This window comes from Octopus sinensis, linkage group LG27 (assembly GCF_006345805.1).
Source record: "Octopus sinensis linkage group LG27, ASM634580v1, whole genome shotgun sequence".
Lineage (NCBI taxonomy): Eukaryota > Metazoa > Mollusca > Cephalopoda > Octopoda > Octopodidae > Octopus > Octopus sinensis.
The window spans coordinates 8,106,596-8,124,679 of record NC_043023.1 but is presented as its reverse complement, the minus strand read 5'-3'; the positions used below and the strand labels follow the sequence as shown (position 1 = coordinate 8,124,679).

General features: G+C 37.8%; 3 protein-coding genes across 3 annotated transcripts in view; all 3 read right to left on the bottom strand.

Annotated features, from left to right (window-relative positions):
* The window catches only part of LOC115225502 (E3 ubiquitin-protein ligase MIB2-like), a 233,569-nt gene that overhangs the window by 117,882 nt on the left and 97,603 nt on the right, over nt 1-18,084 (bottom strand). The gene's annotated exons all lie outside the window — the stretch shown is intronic.
* LOC115225501 (zinc finger protein 678-like) overlaps nt 1-18,084 on the bottom strand; it is a 65,960-nt gene that overhangs the window by 18,459 nt on the left and 29,417 nt on the right. The gene's annotated exons all lie outside the window — the stretch shown is intronic.
* Nucleotides 1-18,084, bottom strand: part of LOC118768065 (zinc finger protein 91-like) — a 65,127-nt gene that overhangs the window by 30,507 nt on the left and 16,536 nt on the right. Inside the window, exons 4-8 of the mRNA XM_036513855.1 lie at nt 14,612-14,659; nt 13,886-14,359; nt 4,941-5,353; nt 4,356-4,676; nt 2,924-3,017 (exon numbers count right to left, since the gene is read on the bottom strand). Coding sequence (XP_036369748.1) covers nt 2,924-3,017; nt 4,356-4,676; nt 4,941-5,353; nt 13,886-14,359; nt 14,612-14,659 — 1,350 coding nt within the window. The remainder of the gene's footprint in view (nt 1-2,923; nt 3,018-4,355; nt 4,677-4,940; nt 5,354-13,885; nt 14,360-14,611; nt 14,660-18,084) is intronic.

Here is an 18,084-nt window from a genome sequence, read left to right as displayed (position 1 = left end):
TCGTATACTGGCAGAATGTGTTTATAAAACAACATTTTCTCTTGGTTTTATTGAGAAAATTCTATAGTTTGTAAGATATTTCGTCTGGAAATCCGAGTATTTCGGCAATTTTAACCAATCGATTACCTCCATTGAGCTAAAATCATTTGCTGCATCTAAAACTGATACAACATCCTGTCACTAAGCCTCAGCCTAACCTTAACCCTATTTTGTTTTTCTTAATTGTTAAATTAATTTAATTGTTACGCGTGTAAAAAAAAAACTAAAGCAATGGACGTTTTTTTTTTAAACGCGTAAGAATTAAATTAATTTAACAAGTAAAAAGAATTAAAATTTAGGGTTAGGATTAGTGACAGGATGTTGTCTCATGTTTTAGACGCAGCAAATAATCTTAGCTCAATTAGAGGCGATTCATTGGTTAAAATTCGAAAAATTATGTGCCGGTGACACATAAAAAGCACCATCTGAATCGTGGCCGATGCCAGCGCCGCCTTGACTGGCTTCCGTGCCGGTGGCATGTAAAATGCACTAAATTCGATCATGGTCGTTGCCAGCCTCGCCTGGCACCTGTGCAGGTGGCACATAAAAAGTACCCACTACACTCATGGAGTGGTTGGCATTAGGAAGGGCATCCAGCTGTAGAAACACTGCCAGATCAGACTGGAGCCTGGTGCAGCCTTCTGGCTTCCCAGAGCCCCGGTCGAACCGTCCAACCCATGCTAGCATGGAGAACTACAGATATATAGCCACCACTCACCCTCAACTTCAGTAATTATAATCTATGCCGTTGGAAAGCTAACTGCATGAAATTTCATTAAAAAATGCACATTTTCCTGTAAGTTACAAAGGAGAAAATGTTGGGTTGCGTCTATTTTCCCAAACTCCTTTCCCCAACCCCTTGAAAAAACGTTTTCCAACAAATCTTTCCATACATTCAATCAACAGGATCTAAGTGATTATTTGTTGAAACTTTTGTCAAAAAGCATCCATTTTCCCAGAATTTGTGAGGCAACAAAGTCAGTGGTGTATACACCAATATATATGTTTACGAAGTCTAGACAAATATCTTCAGCTAGCAGGCCTCTGCTACTCTAGACTGATGATGGGCAAGACCCAGAAACATGCATGTCTCTAGATGCAGGCCTAGCTGTTGGGGGTGTTTGTCTCCCCTTCGTAAATATATAAGGACACAGGAAATGTATCAAGGCCGACAGGCAGCGTCGATGCTTCCTAGGGCTAAACAGCGGTGGTGTAATTCCCTTACAGGACTGTCACATTAGGTTGACAGTATACGACTCTATCGCTCCACCACCGTACATATCTCTATGAGATATTTAGAAATTTAATATTTCTGATTATGGGATAATTATTTGATAGTTATTAAATGAAGTCTCTTTTAATAGATGCCTACATTTTTTATATTTTCTGTGAAGTTTTCAGGGATCCAGCTATTAGAAATTGTTATCATGCAAAGAAATGCATCACAAAAATCATGTAAAAAAACGAAAATCACAAAAAACAAGAGCAGTAATGATGGACCTTTTCTGTTTGAACGGCAGTTTTTAAAAATATTTTCCACGTAACTAAACACTTTTAAACTTCGTATACTTGTAGAATGTGTTTATAAAACATCTTTTTCTCTTGGCTTTCTTGAGAAAATTCTATAGTTTGTAAGATATTTGTTGGTTTTTTTCTTCAATTTCAACCAATCAATGACGTCTATTAAGGTGAAAACATTCTGTGCCGTACGAATATGTCCCTCGTTTAAGAAACAGATTGGGTTTATTTATATTTCTGAAGAAATAAAGATACCCTTCCCCTCTCCCCTAACCCTAATCCGAAAACAGATTGAAATGCAATAGATCGATACTAGGGTCATAATTATGGGTGACAATTTCATATGACACCGCTAGAAAAAACTGGCGTTCAAACCGAAAAGATCCGTAATGTTAACTTGGGAATCCAAAATTTCAGGCTTACAGGTCCAGATTCGCCCTGGAAAGTTCTTAATTTACCCACAGATTGAGCCTGATTCCAAAATGGTATGATATGTTGGGCTACGGCCTCTAGGAGTAAAGTTGAAAAAGTGTGACGCACTGATATTCGCATTTATAGTATTAGATATGCACACATACACACACACATGAATTGACGTGTGTGTGTGTATATATATATTTATATATATCATCATCATCATTTAACGTCCGTTTTCCATGCTAGCATATGATGGACGGTTCGACAGGGATCTGGGAAGCCAGAAGGCTGCACCAGGCTCTAGTCTGATCTCGCAGAGTTTCTACAGCTTGATGCCCTTCCATATATATATATATATATACTCTCTCTCTCTTTACTTGTTACAGTCATTTGACTGCGGCCATGCTGGAGCACTGCCTTTAGTCGAGCAAATCGACCCCGGGACTGATTCTTTGTAAGCCCAGTACTTGTTCCATCGGTCTCTTTTGCCGAACCGCTAAGTGACGGGGAAGTAAGCACACCAGCATCAGTTGTCAAGCAATGCTAGGGGGACAAACACAAACACACACATATATATATACGACAGGCTTCTTTCAGTTTCCGTCAACCAAATCCACTCACAAGGCATTGGTCGGCCCGGGGCTATAGAGAAGACACTTGCCCAAGATGCCACGCATTGGGACTGAATCCAGAACCATGTGGTTGGTTAGCAAGCTACTTACCACACAGCCACTCCTTTTTACCTACAAAACTTAAATGACTGACCACTAACTTTTAGTGGTCAGTCCTTTCAATTTTGTATGTAAAGAATATTTTAATCTTCGGATTCTTTTAATATGCTAGGCCACTGGTTTTAATTGATTAATATCAATTTCTACCCGTATTCAATTTTATATATGTATATATATATATGCTGTGTGGCAGATATCACAATGATGAGGTTTCTCACCTGCATGAATGCGTTTATGATCAGACAAGTGGCCACTACAAGAGAATAATTTACCACAGATATCACAATGATATGGCCTCTCTCCTGTATGAATATATATGTATATATATATATGCTGTGTGGCAGCTAAAAAGCACCATTTGATCATTACCAGCATTGCCTTACTGGCACGTGAAAAAATATTTGAGTGAGGTCATTGCCAGTGCTGCTGGACCGGTTCCTGTGCTGGTGGCACGTAAAAAACCGACATTTGAGCATGGCTGTTGCCAGTACAGCCTGACAGGTCCTCATGCCAGTGACATGTATAAGGACCCACTACACTCTTGGAGTGGTTGGCATTAAGAAGAGCATCAAGCTGTCGAAACTCTGCCAGACCAGAAAGGAGCCTGGTGCAGCCATTTCGTTCACCAGTCCTCAGTCAAATCGCCCAACCCATGCTAGCTTGGAAGGCGGATGTTAAATGATGATGATGATGATATAAAGCTCACAGCATAAAATGTAAACTGGTTAATATTAGGAGAATACATCCAAAGCAACCAAAACAAATCAGACTGGAACCTAGTGCAGCATTAGGGCTTGCCAGCTCATGTCAAACTGTCCCACCCATGACAGCATATAAAGAAAAGCTATCGCTGAAGGATGATGATGATGAAAATGACGACAATGATGAAAGTTAATAGACAAAACCAATTTCAGTTTAATTCAGTTTTTATTCATTATTCCCAATTCTTTATTCTCTCATAAGAAATTCCTCAAAACTCCAGCATGACCATCTTCAGAAATCAAAGTCTTAGTTGAATTTGATGTTGACGTTGATGAAATTTGAAGAGATAAAAAAAATCCCTGTCTCTTTGCAGAAAAACTAGAAGTAATTTTATGTATGTTGTAACAAATTTGAAAACTTATATAGTCACACTTGAGTGTGTATACACAAACGTGTACTGAAGTGAGATTGTTTTGAGAATGATTTACCACAGATATTGCAATGATATGGCTTCTCCCCTGAATGAATACGCTGGTGTCTTGTTAAGACACCTCTTTCAGAAAATGATTTGTCACAGATATCACAATGATAGGGTTTCTCTCCTGTATGAACACGCTTGTGCTTATTCAAGTGACCACTTTCAATGAATGATTTGCCACATATCTTACAATGAAATGGCTTCTCTCCTGTATGAATGCGTTAGTGTTTAGTTAAACTGCCATTTTCAGATAATGATTTACCACAGATATCACAATGATGAGGTTTCTCACCTGCATGAATGCGTTTATGATCAGACAAGTGGCCACTACAAGAGAATAATTTACCACAGATATCACAATGATATGGCCTCTCTCCTGTATGAATACGTTTATGTTTAGACAGGTGGCTATTTTCAGAAAATGATTTACCACAGATATCACAATGATATGGTTTCTCTCCTGTATGAACACGCTTGTGCTTATTCAAGTTACCACTTTCAATGAATGATTTGCCACAGATCTTACAATGAAATGGCTTCTCTCCTGTATGAATGCGTTTGTGTTTAGTTAAACTGCCATTTTTAGAGAATGATTTACCACAGATATCACAATGATGAGGTTTCTCACCTGCATGAATGCGTTTATGATCAGACAAGTGGCAACTACAAGAGAATAATTTACCACAGATATCACAATGATATGGTTTCTCTCCTGTATGAACACGCTTGTGCTTATTCAAGTTACCACTTTCAATGAATGATTTGCCACAGATCTTACAATGAAATGGCTTCTCTCCTGTATGAATGCGTTTGTGTTTAGTTAAACTGCCATTTTCAGAGAATGATTTACCACAGATATGACAATGATATGGTTTTTCCCCTGTATGAATGCGTTTATGATCAGACAAGTGGCTACAACGAGAGAATGATTTACCACAGGTATCACAATGATATGGCTTTTCTCCTGTATGAATACGTTTATGATTAGACAAGTGACATCTTTGAGAGAATGATTTACCACAGATATCACAATGAAATGGCTTCTCTCCTGTATGAATGCGTTTGTGTTGAGTTAAAGTGCTATTTTCAGAGAATGATTCACCACAGATATCACAATGATATGGCTTTTCTCCTGTATGAACACGATTATGTCGAGTTAAAGTGCTATTTAGAGAAAATGATTCACCACATATATTACAATGATATGGCTTCTCTCCTGTATGAAGACGTTTATGTACAGTCAAGTTACCACTTCCAATGAATGATTTACCACAGGTATCACAATGATATGGTTTCTCTCCTGTGTGAACACGTTTATGTACAGTCAAGTTACCACTTCCAATGAATGATTTACCACAGATATCACAATGATATGGCTTTTCTCCTGTATGAATACGAATATGTCGAGTTAAAGTGCTATTTAGAGAAAATGATTCACCACAGATATTACAATGATATGGCATTTCTCCTGTATGAATACACTTGTGAATAATCAAGTGATTTCTTCGAGAGAATGATTTTCCACAGACATCACAGAAATATGGTTTCTCTCTTGTATCAGGGTTTTTAGGTTCAGTTAAATTATTCATTATGACAGGATAATTTGTCATATATATCACAATAATATTGCTTTTTTCTTTTCTATGAATATGTTTGTGTTCATTTGCATCACTTTTTTCAAAGAATAATTTAATGTAAATCTTTCTTTCTTATGTGATCTTACTTAATACCTAAATCAACAGGTGAAAACTGTCAACTCGTTTGTAAAGTTATCCAAACTTGTAAAGCAATCACCTCCTCTACATTCCAGACAAGAAAAATATTCTGCTGTTGTTTGTCATAGATTATATTTATATAGAAACGTTGATGTATAGATGAATGCTCCTTATAAATATATCATCTTCCTTTAGTTGATAAAAATATCAAAGGCACATCTGAACAAAGTAATTTCTTTCATGTCATCATGAGGTGATATTCTGAAATAGAAAAAGAAGCAGTAAGATAAAGAGGATAGTTAAGTGACATAGTAATTCAACATTGTAAATATTACATGAACACTGTCAGCCATTTAATGTCAATGTTTATAGGGGTCAGAGTTCATTGAGGTGTTGAAACATTGGTATACCCACACAAGTTTACTACACACTTCACCTTTACCTTTCAGAAAAATGTTTGATGTAAGACTTCATGTTGCCAACCGAAATTCCCTTTTCTGGACCAGCTCGCTAGCTATCCAGCAGTGAAGGTCCCTGTCTTCATGTTGTCTACGATGAGCCCATGGTCAGTGCCCTGCACATCATTAGGATCCTTTCGCTTTGACCGGCAGATTTTTAAAATAATTTCTATGTAACTAAAAAATTTTAAACTTCGTATACTGGTAGAATGGCTTTCTTGAAAAAATTCTGTAGTTTGTAACATATTTGTTGTTTGATTTCTTGCATTTCGGCAATTTCAACCAATCAAAGAAGTCTATTGAGGTGAAAACGATTTCTGCCGTAACATATACTGGCGGCGTCATATGAAAATGTTCCCTGATTTTTATGAGAAAAAAGATACCCTGTGGCTATAAACTGAGGGGTCTCTCGTAATCAGAGCTGGATAACAAAACCGTTCCCTTTGTAGTGTCCACCCATAATTATGACCCTAGTATCGATCTATTGCTTTTCAATCTGTTTTAGGGTTAGGGTGGGTGGAAGGGTATCTTTTTTTCTTCAGAAATGTAAATAAACCCAATCTGTTTCTTAAACGAGGGACATATTCATACGGCACAGAATGTTTTCACCTCAATAGACGTCATTGATTGGTTGAAATTGAAGAAAAAAACCAACAAATATCTCACAAACTATAGAATTTTCTCAAGAAAGCCAAGAGAAAAAGATGTTTTATAAACACACTCTACCAATATAAGAAGTTTAAAACTGTTTAGTTACGTGGAAAATATTTTTAAAAACTGCCGTTCAAACCGAATTGATCCCAGAGTCGATCTTGACAGAAAGTCTTGGGTTCAAATACAGCCGAGGTTGACTTTGCCGTTCATCCCTTACAGGAAATTCTGGGGCCCGTGTAATCGACTCCCACTCGCCCTAAAAAAATTGCTGGCCCTGGACCGAAATTTGAAACTACCATTACGAATATTAATATAACCTTAAAGCAAATCTTCATTAACTTACCGTTTTATCAATGCCTAATTAACAACGGGACAGAATTAATTAATGTGGAATTCTTCATTCGGTTTCTTCTCATTTTACTAATTAATTATGCCACATTACATTCATTTTTACCAACTAATTTACTTTATATCACATGTATCAGTCGGTCATAGTATTTTATAAACAACAGATCAACATTTCAGTTTGGAAATTATTAATTAAGACGAACAAATATATTTTCCTAATTATCGACAGGTTCCCGCTTGGAAAAATAATTACTGTAACATCGAGAGGTTCACAGAATTCTATTATTTACCTTATTATTAGTAGTATTATCAACACTATTACAGCCTTAAAGTAAATCTGTGTCAACTTACCGTATTCAGAAATAAACAGCGACTCGGTGATCGGTAATTAACCTCCCTAATTAACTTCCCTAATTAGCTACTTTGGCCTCGTGGTTGATGTCTTTTAGAAGTTGTGTCCCTTGATATGATTGTATTTCCTCAATTCTCCAATAGAGAGCGCTACTGACTCGTTGGATACGTTCCGGTGTTTTTTTAACTTTGTCTCTTTCTGTCAATAACTCCATCTTCGTATACTGGTAGAATGTGTTTATAAAACATCTTTTTCTCTTGGCTTTATTGAGAAAATTCTATAGTTTGTAAGATATTTGTTGTTTTTTTCTTCAATTTCAACCAATCAATGACGTCTACTAAGGTGAAAACATTCTGTGCCGTATGAATATGTCCCTCGTTTAAGAAACAGATTGGGTTTATTTACATTTCGGAAGAAAAAGATACCCTTCCCCCCACCTCCAACCCTAAAAGAGATTGAAATGCAATAGATCAATACTAGGGTCATAATTATGGGTGACAATTTCATATGACACCGCTAGAAAAAACTGCCGGTCAAACGGAAAAGATCGGAAGTCCCTTCTCTGCAGAGCAACTCACTAAGTAGACTGCTGTGAGGTTCCTGTCTATAGTCCGTCTGTTATAAATTTATGGCCAGTGCCCTACACAAGCATTCAGGGTCTTCACCCACACCTCGTCTTCGAACTGTACAGACACCATGCTGAGATGTCTCCCTTTTCACTAGAATATGGCTCTTTTCGAGGCAGACTCTTCGGTTTGCCCTAACCTGGACGGTATGTTGTACCAGAAGACTACCTCCATTGTCTTCTGGCAATTTTGGCAGCACTCTCCGCCCTGATCTCTCTCCATATAGCCATCTGCTCTGGACCACAGTCGACCATTGAGGGGTATACATTTTCCCAATAGTCCATGATGTCAATGGCTACCCTATTCCAGTCTTCTTCCACCCGAACATGGAAGATGCCGGCGTCATCCATGTCGGTGACACATTAAAGCATCAACAAATCGGGGCTGTTTCCAGCCTCATGCAGCCCCTGTGCCGGTAGCACTAAAAAACACCCACTTCACTCACGGAGTGGTTGGCGTTAGGAAAGGCATCCAGCTGTAGCAACACTGCCAGATCAGACTGGAGCCTGGTGCAGCCTCCTAGCTTCCCATAGCCCAGTCGAACCATCCAACCCATGCTAGCATGGAAAACGGACAGTAAATGATGATGATGATTTCTTTCATACTAATATCTAAGCTGTATTGATTATGGATGGTTTGATATTAATTTTAGTCCCCAATATTTAAAATTCCATACTCCCTTATTTGGTTAGTTTTTTCCTGTTACATACAACCAACCCCACCTGATTGTTTACTTTGTATATGGGAATTCAAAATTAGTTTCCTTATACTAATCTATAGAGAGAATGTAACCCTTTCTCTTTCTCTTTTACTTGTTTCAGTCATTTGACTGCGGCCATGCTGGAGCACCGCCTTTTAGTCAAGCAAATCGACCCCAGGACTTATTCTTTGTAAGCCTAGTACTTATCCTATCAGTCTCTTTTGCCGGTTGTCAAACAATGTTAGGGGAACAAACACAAACACGCACATATATATATATATATACACATATACGACGGGCTTCTTTCAGTTTCCGTCTACCAAATCCACTCATGAGGCTTTGGTCGGCCCGAGGCTATAGCAGAAGACACTTGCCCAAGGTGCCACGCAGTGGGCCTGAACCCGGAACCATGTGGTTAGTTAACAAGCTACTTACCACACATCCACTCCTGCGCCGAAATTAATAATTAATTAATTAATTTATTTAATATACATCTAAATAAAGTCTTATACTCATTAAGTAATTTATATTAATAACCTTAATGTTAAGTACAAGCTATAAATATTGGAATTAAAAATAGGAAAATCTATTCTGGGTCTTCTCATTTCAGCCATATATAGAAGCTGGCTTTGTCAACTGCCTCCTGTATATGCATTCATATATATATGTATGTATGTATACACACAGAGAAAGAGGGAGAGAGAGATGCACATAGCTCAGTGGTTAGAATGCTGGGTTCACAATCATGTAGTGATTTTGATTCCTGGACCAGGCTGTGTTGTGTTCTTGAGCAAGACACTTTATTTCATGGTGGTCCATTTCACTCACCTTTAGAAATGAGCAACATCACAGGTGCCAAGCTGTATTGGCTTTTGGCCTTCACTTGGATGACATTGGTGGCCTGTAGAGGGGAGACTGATTACAAATACCTTGGGTCATACATATCATCATCTGGGAAAGACTTTCTAACTAGAAAGGGTATGGCCTGGTCAGCCTGTAATGACATGCATAAGATCTGGTCATCAAATCTAAGTAGAGACTTCAAACTTGAAATCTTCAAAGCCACAGTCGAACCAATTCTACTATATGGCTCAGAAACCAGGATGTTATCAAAGAAGCTTGAGAAGTAGTTGGATGGAACCTACACTCGCCTCCTTATGAGAGCTCAAAATCTCTCGCAGAGGCGCCATCCAACCAAAATGCAAATATATAGGAAACTACCACCTGTGTCATCTCTTGTGAAAGGTAGGAGTCCAGTTTGCTGGACATTGTTGTAGAGCTGAAAACGAGGCAATTTCTCCTCTGGAAGCCATCTACTCACAATACCAGAGGGCGCACACTCTCCTACCCTGATGTAATCTCCAGGGATACAGGCATCCAGCAACAGGACCTCCGTAATGCCATGATGGACCGTGAAGTCTGGCGTAGCATGGTAAATTCCATTGTCTCGACCACGGTCGAACAATGATGATGATGATGAGAGGGGAGACTGGTGTGCATGGGCAACAGCTGGTCTTCCATGAAAAGAACCTTGCCTGGAGTTGTGCCTTTGAGGTGAACTTCCTAGATGCAATGCCATGGTCATTAATGACTGAAGGTAGTCTTTACACATTGCCCTTTATATACATACTAGCAGTATAGCCCAGCGTTGCTCGGGCTTGTTTTCTTTTCGACCCTTTAGAATTGGAATTTTTGAAAAGTAAAAATTCTTCATTATGTAGCTTGTTATCCTCTTTAAGTGAACATTTTTCTGGTTGAAATACACCGAAAAATGACACAGCAGTAAAAAAAATCGTAAAAAATAGGGATTTTCAGAGAAAAAGCACCTTTTTGATGTAAATAATTTTTGGTGTTAACATGGTCCGATTTGAATTTTTTCTTCTACGGAAGGAAGAGCAAGCCTTCTTCTATCATACTCTCAATTTTGGTCAACTTGTGCCACAGGGTCTCAGAGATGGGGTTAGTTGAAGGCTACCAAACCTGCCATACACAGACAACTTCAGCTTTATATATATATATAATTCTCATTTTTTTTGTTTGTTTTTGCATCTCTCTTCCCTTGCCTATTTACTCTAAGGCTACGAAGTTGATCTGCTTGGTGGGAGGCAATTTAGTCTACTCTACTGCAGATCACACAACTTCGCCACCACAAACATAAATATCTTCATTGTTTAATTCCTGAGCAAGTGTCAAGTTATCTATTTAATAGTTTCTCCCATTTTCCGAAGTTGCTGGTCAAATAACTTTTCACCCATCACAGGAATTTTAGTACGAGAGGAACTGTTTTTACTGCCCAGCCACGATGTGTTAAACAATTTTCTTTGTCTTCTTATCATTTGTACATATATATATATGTATATTTGACTGAGGCCTGGCGAACCAGACTCCAATCTGATCTGGCAGAGTTTCTACAGCTGGTTGGCGTTAGGAAGGGCACCCAGCTGTAAAAACCCTGCCAGATCAGATTTGAGTCTGGTTTGCCAGACCTCAGTCAAATCGTCCAACCCATGCTAGCATGGAAAGCGGACGTTAAATGATGATGATGATTTGGTAGATTCATCATCATCATCGTTTAGAGTCCACTTTCCATGCTAGCATGGGTTGGATGGATCAACTGGGGCCTGGGAAGCCAGAAGACTGCACCAGGCCCAGTCTGATCTGGCAATGTTTCTATGGCTGAATGCCCTTCCTAATGCCAACAACTCCGTGAGTGCAGTGGGTGCTTTTTACGTGCCAGATGAGGCTGGCAAACGGCCACGATCGGATGGTGCTTTTTACGTGCCACCGACACGAGGCCAGTCGGGGCGGTGCTCGCAACTGCCACGTTCGGATGGATGTCTTACGTGCCACCGGCACTGGTATCACAGCTGCAATTTCCATTGATGTTGATCGATTTTGATTCTCACTTGCCTCAACAGGTCTTCACAAGTAGAGTTTTGTGTCCCCAGAAGAAAAGGTATGTATAAGTGGACTGGCTCATCCTGGGTTATGGTCTCACTTGTCCTGCCGGGTCTTCTCACGCACTGCACACTTCCAAAGGTCTCGGTCTCTAGTCATTTCCTCAGTGAGACCTAAACTTCGAAGGTCGTGCTTCACCACCTCGTCCCAGGTTTTCCTGGGTCTGCCTCTTACACAGGTTCCCTCAACCGCTAGGGTATGGCACTTTTTCACAAAACTATCTTCATCCATTCTCGCCACATGACCATACCAGCACAAACATCTCTCTTGCACACCACATCTGATGCTTCTTAGGTCCAGCTTTTCTCTTAAGGTACTTACACTCTGTCGAGTATGAACACTGACATTACACATCCATCGGAGCATACTGGCTTCATTTCATGCAAGCTTACACATATCCTCAGCAGTCACGGCCCGTTTCACTGCCATGTAGCATGGCTGTTCGTACACACGCGTCATACAGTCTGCCTTTTGTCACCAGCAGAGGTAAGAGCTCTCTGAACTTTGCCCAAGCTATTCTTACTCTAGCAGTTATACTTTCAACACACCTGCCCCCGCTACTGACTTGGTCACCTAGGTAACGGAAGCTATCAACTATTTCTAGTTTTTCTCCCTGGAATGTGGCAGAAGTAGGTCTCAGAGCATTTTCAGTGTTTATTGCTCCTGAGCATCTGCCACATACAAAAACTATCTTCCTAGTTAGCCTTCCTTTGACATTGCTGCACCTCTTATGTGTCGTTAGCTTACGCTTGGTGCATCTTATAGAGTTTTTACCTACACCTACGATGATAATACTTTTTAGATGGTTTGGATTACGATTACATACGAATTTGTTGTCCCAATTTTTTTCAGAGAAGTTTGAGTCCAGAAGAATTTCGGGTAAATATTGATATTTTCACCCACAAGATTTTCATAAAGACAAACAAAAAAAGTCAGATTTTTTTCATGGAATCAAGTACCCTGAGCTCGCAATGTGCAGCAAACTCCTTATTTTTGCTTGGTAAAAGTGTGGCGGAACCCCTTCCCCTCGGTATCATTGTAAATATATATATTTTTTCATAGGATGATGATGATGATGATATATTTACATATATATATATATACACATACACACATGTATATGTGTGTGCATACGCACACATATATTTGAAGCACAAAGCATAAACTCTATTAGGAGAAAACACCCAAAGAAACCCAAACAAATCAGACTGGAACCTAGTGCAGCATCATGGTTTGCCAGCTCATGTCACACTGTGCCACCCATGCCAGTAAAGAAAAAAATGTTCACTAAAGGATGATGATGATAACAGCGACAATAATGAAAACACATAGACAAAACCAACTTCAGTGTAACCTTTTATTTATTATTCCCATTTCTTTATTCTCTCAAAGCAAATTGCTCAAAAATCCAGAGCAATCATCTTCAGAAATCAAAGACATTGTTGATATACTTCCATATATATACATAACATTCATGAATTTGATGCTGACATTATTGAAATTGAAGTCGATAACATCGTATTTGAAGAGATAAAAATAGCCCTGTCTTTCAGCAGAAAAAAATAGCCATAATTGTTGTAATAAAGATTAATACTGAATGGTTGCACTTTTGTGTGAAGACTCACATGTGTACATAAATGGCGTTTTTGAGAGAATGATTGACCATAGATATCACAGTGATATGGTTTTTCCCCAGTATGAATATGCTTATAAATAGTCAAGTCACTATTGTATGAGAATGATTTACCACACATATCACAATAATATGGTTTATATCCTGCACTGGTGTTTAGTTAGGACACCACTTTCAGAGAATGATTTACCACAGATATCACACTGATATGGCTTTTCCCCTGTATGAATGCGTTTATGATCAGACAAGTGGTCACTACGAGAGAATGATTTACCACAGATATCACAATGATATGGTTTCTCTCCAGTGTGAATGCGCCAGTGTCTAGTTAAGGCATTACTTTGAGAGAATGTTTTACCACAGATATCACAATGATACGGCTTCTCTCCTGTATGAACACGCTTGTGCTCATTCAATTTACCACTTTCAATGAATGATTTGCAGCAGATCTTACAATGAAATGGCTTCTCTCCTGTATGAATGCGTTTGTGATTAACCAATTGACATTTACGAGAGAATGATTTACCACAAATATCACAATGATATGATTTTTCACCAGTATGAATGCGTTTATGGACAGTCAAGTGACTATTACAAGAAAATGATATACCACAGATATCACAATGATATGGTTTCTCTCCCGTGTGAACGCGCTGGTGTTTAGTGAAGTGATCACTTTGAGAGAATGATTTACCACAGATATCACAATGATATGGTTTCTCTCCCGTGTGAACGCGCTGGTGTTTAGTCAAGTGATCACTTTGAGAGAATGTTTTACCACAGATATCACAATGATATGGCTTTTCCCCTGTATGAAGACGTTTATGTACAGTCAAGTCACCTCTTCGAAAGAATGATTTACCACAGATATCACAATGATATGATTTTTCACAAGTATGAATGCGTTTTTGGACAGTCAAGTGACTATTACAAGAAAATGATTTACCACAGATATCACAATGATATGGTTTCTCTCCCGTGTGAACGCGCTGGTGATTAGTCAAGTGATAACTTTGAGAGAATGTTTTACCACAGATATCACAATGATATGGTTTCTCTCCCGTGTGAACGCGCTGGTGATTAGTTAAGTGATAACTTTGAGAGAATGTTTTACCACAGATATCACAATGATATGGCTTTTCTCCTGTATGAATACATTTATGTCGAGTTAAAGTGCTATTTAGAGAAAATGATTCACCGCAGATATCACAATGATATGGTTTCTCTCCTGTGTGAACGCGCTGGCGATTAGTTAAGTGATAACTTTGAGAGAATGTTTTACCACAGATATCACAATGATATGGCTTTTCTCCTGTATGAATACGTTTGTGTTTAGTTAAAGTGTCATTTAGAGAAAATGATTCACCACAGATATCACAATGATATGGCTTCTCTCCTGTATGAATACGCTTGTGAATAGTCAAGTAAGTTCTTTGAGAGAATGATTTTCCACACACATCACAGAAATATGGTTTCTCTCTTGTATCAGGGTTTTTAGGTTCAGTTAAATTATTCATTATGACAGGATAATTTGTCATATATATCACAATAATATTGTTTTTTTCTTTTCTATGAATATGTTTGTGTCCATTTGCATCACATTTTTTTAGAGAATAATTTAATATTAATCTTTCTTTCTTCTGTGATCTTACTTAATACCTAAATCAACAGGTGAAAACTGTCAACTCGTTTGTAAAGTTATTCAAACTTGTAAAGCAATCACCTCCTCTACATTCCAGACAAGAAAAATATTTTGCTGTTGTTTGTCATAGATTATATTTATATAGGAACGTTGATGTATAGATAAATGCTCCTTATAAATATATCATCTTCCTTTAGTTGATAAAAATATCAAAGGCACATCTGAACGAAGTAATTTCTTTCATGTCATCATGATGTGATATTCTGAAATAGAAAAAGAAACAGTAAGATAAAGAGGATAGTTAAGTGACATAGTAATTCAACATTGTAAATATTACATGAACACTGTCAGCCATTTAATGTCAATGTTTACAGGGGTCAGAGTTCATTGAGGCATTGAAACATTGGTATACCCACACAAGTTTACTACACACTTCACTTTTACCTTTCAGAAAAATGTTTGATTTAAGATTTCATGTTGCCCGACCGGAATTCCCTTTTCTGAACCAGCTCGTTAGCTAGCCAGCAGTGAAGGTCCCTGTCTTCATGTTGTCTACCATGAGCCCATGGTCAGTGCCCTACACATCATTAGGATCTTTTCGCTTTGACCGGCAGATTTTTAAAATAATTTCTATGTAACTAAAAAATTTTAAACTTCGTATACTGGTAGAATGTGTATATAAAACATCTTTTTCTCTTGGCTTTCTTGAGAAAATTCTGTAGTTTGTAACATATTTGTTTAATTTCCTGCATTTCGGCTATTTCAACCAATCAAAGACGTCTATTGAGGTGAAAACGATTTCTGCTGTAACATATACTGGCGGCGTCATATGAAAATGTCCCTGTTTTTTATGAGAAAAAAGATACCCCGTGGCCATAAACTGAGGGGTCAATCGTAAACAGAGCTGGATAACAAAACCGTTCCCTATTTAGTGTCCACCCATAATTATGATCCTAGTATCGATCTATTGCATTTCAATCTGTTTTAGGGTTGGGGGAAGGGTATCTTTTTTTTCTTCAGAAATGTAAATAAACCCAATCTGTTTCTTAAACGAATATATATGTAACAGGGACATTTTCATATAACGCCGCCAGAAATCGTTTCACCTCAATAGACGTCATTAATTGGTTGAAATTGCCGAAATGCAAAAAATTAAACAAATATGTTACAAAATGCAGAATTTTCTCAAGAAAGCTAAAAGAAAAACATGTTTTTTAAGCACATTCTGCTAGTATACGAAGTTTAAAATGTTTTAGTTACATAGAAATTATTTTTAAAATCTGCCGGTCAAAGTGAAAAGATCGCATCATTACTCTTAAAGTTCAAATCACATCAAGGTCCCCTTTCATCATTTCCAGGTAGAAAAAATAAGAAGCAATCAAGTACTAGGGTCCATGTAATTCACTTATGCCTTCCCGCCAATTTTCAGGTCAAAAGCACAAAAGGTTATTGTTTTAATTATCAAAAGATTACTATTATCATTATTATTTTCTTCACACGGAATGGAATGAAATTCAAAGCCAACCTCGGCGGAAAGTCCTGAGTTCAAATACGGATGAGATCGACTTTGTCTTTCATCTCTTTCGGGAAAAAACCGGGACCCATACAATCGACTTATCGCTCGTAATAAAGATTGCTGGCCCTAGGCCAGTTTTGAAATCATCATCATCATTACTATTATTAATATAACATTAGAGTAAATCTTTATCAACTTACCGTTTTATCAATGCCTCATAAACAACAGGATAACATATATTAATGTGGAATTCTTCAATCGGACTCCTCACATTTTACTAATTAATTACGCTGTTTTATTCTCACTTTACCAATTAATTTCAGTTCTATCACATGTATCAGTCGGTCATAGTATTTTATAAGCATCAAATCAACATTTCAGTTTCAAAGTTATTAATTAAGACGAAGAAATATATTTTCCTAATTATTGTCAGGTTCCCGCTTCGAAAAATAATTACTGTAACACCGAGAGGTTCACTGTGTTGTAGAAGTTACTTCCCTTCGTATGATTGTATTTCTTCAATTCTCCAATAGGTGGCTCTGCTGACTTGTTGGTTCCGCTCCAGTGATTTTCTTTTTCCCATCCTCTCAATAAATTACCTTCCAGTTTTTCCAAATTTACACCAGATTATTTTAATAATGTCTACTCCTTTTCCAGCACGTAAATTGGATCTTTTCCTTTTGAACGGCAGACAATTTACAGTTAACTAAACACTTTAAAACTTCGTATATTGGTAGAATGTGTCAAAATAATACATTTTTTTCTCTTGGCGTTCTCGACAAAATTGTAATTTGTTGGTTTAACGTAGTTTAATTTTTCGAATTTTAACCAATCCTATGCTCTCTTTTGAGCTAAAATCATTTGCTGCATCTAAAACTGAGACAACATCCTGTAACTCACCCTAAACCTCCCCCCTAACCCTAAATTTTTTTTTTCTTAATTGTTACGAGTGTAAAAAAAACTAAAGCAATGGAATTAAATTAATTTAACAAGTAAGAGAAAAAATTTAGGGTTAGGGATAGGGGGGAGGTTTAAGGTTAGTGACAGGATGTTGTCTCACTTTTAGTCACAGCAAATGATTTTAGTTGAATGGAGGTAATCGATTGGTTAAAATTGCTGAAATGCCGTTCAAAAGGAAAAGATCCCACATACGTCACAGAAACCAGGAAACCGGTTCCATGAGCCTGGCTAGGCTTGAAAAGGGCGACAAGAAGAAGAGGAGGTATAGCTGAAGTGAGAAGCAGAGCAAAAGAGGAGGGGAATCTTTTCCTTTTGAACGCCAGATGTAAACACAAATTCTAGTTAACTAAACACTTTTAAACTTCGTATACTGGTAGAATGTGTTTATAAAACATTTTCTCTTGGTTTTATTGAGAAAATTCTATAGTTTGTAAGATATTTCGTCTGAAATTTCGAGCATTTCGGCAATTTTAACCAATCGATTACCTCCTTTGAGCTAAAATCCTTTTCTCCGTCTAAAACTGAGACAACATCCTGTCACTAACCCTCAACCTAACCTTAACCCTAATTTTTCTTTTCTTAATTGTTACGCGTGTAAAAAAAACTAAAGCAATGGACGTTTTTTTTACACGCGTAA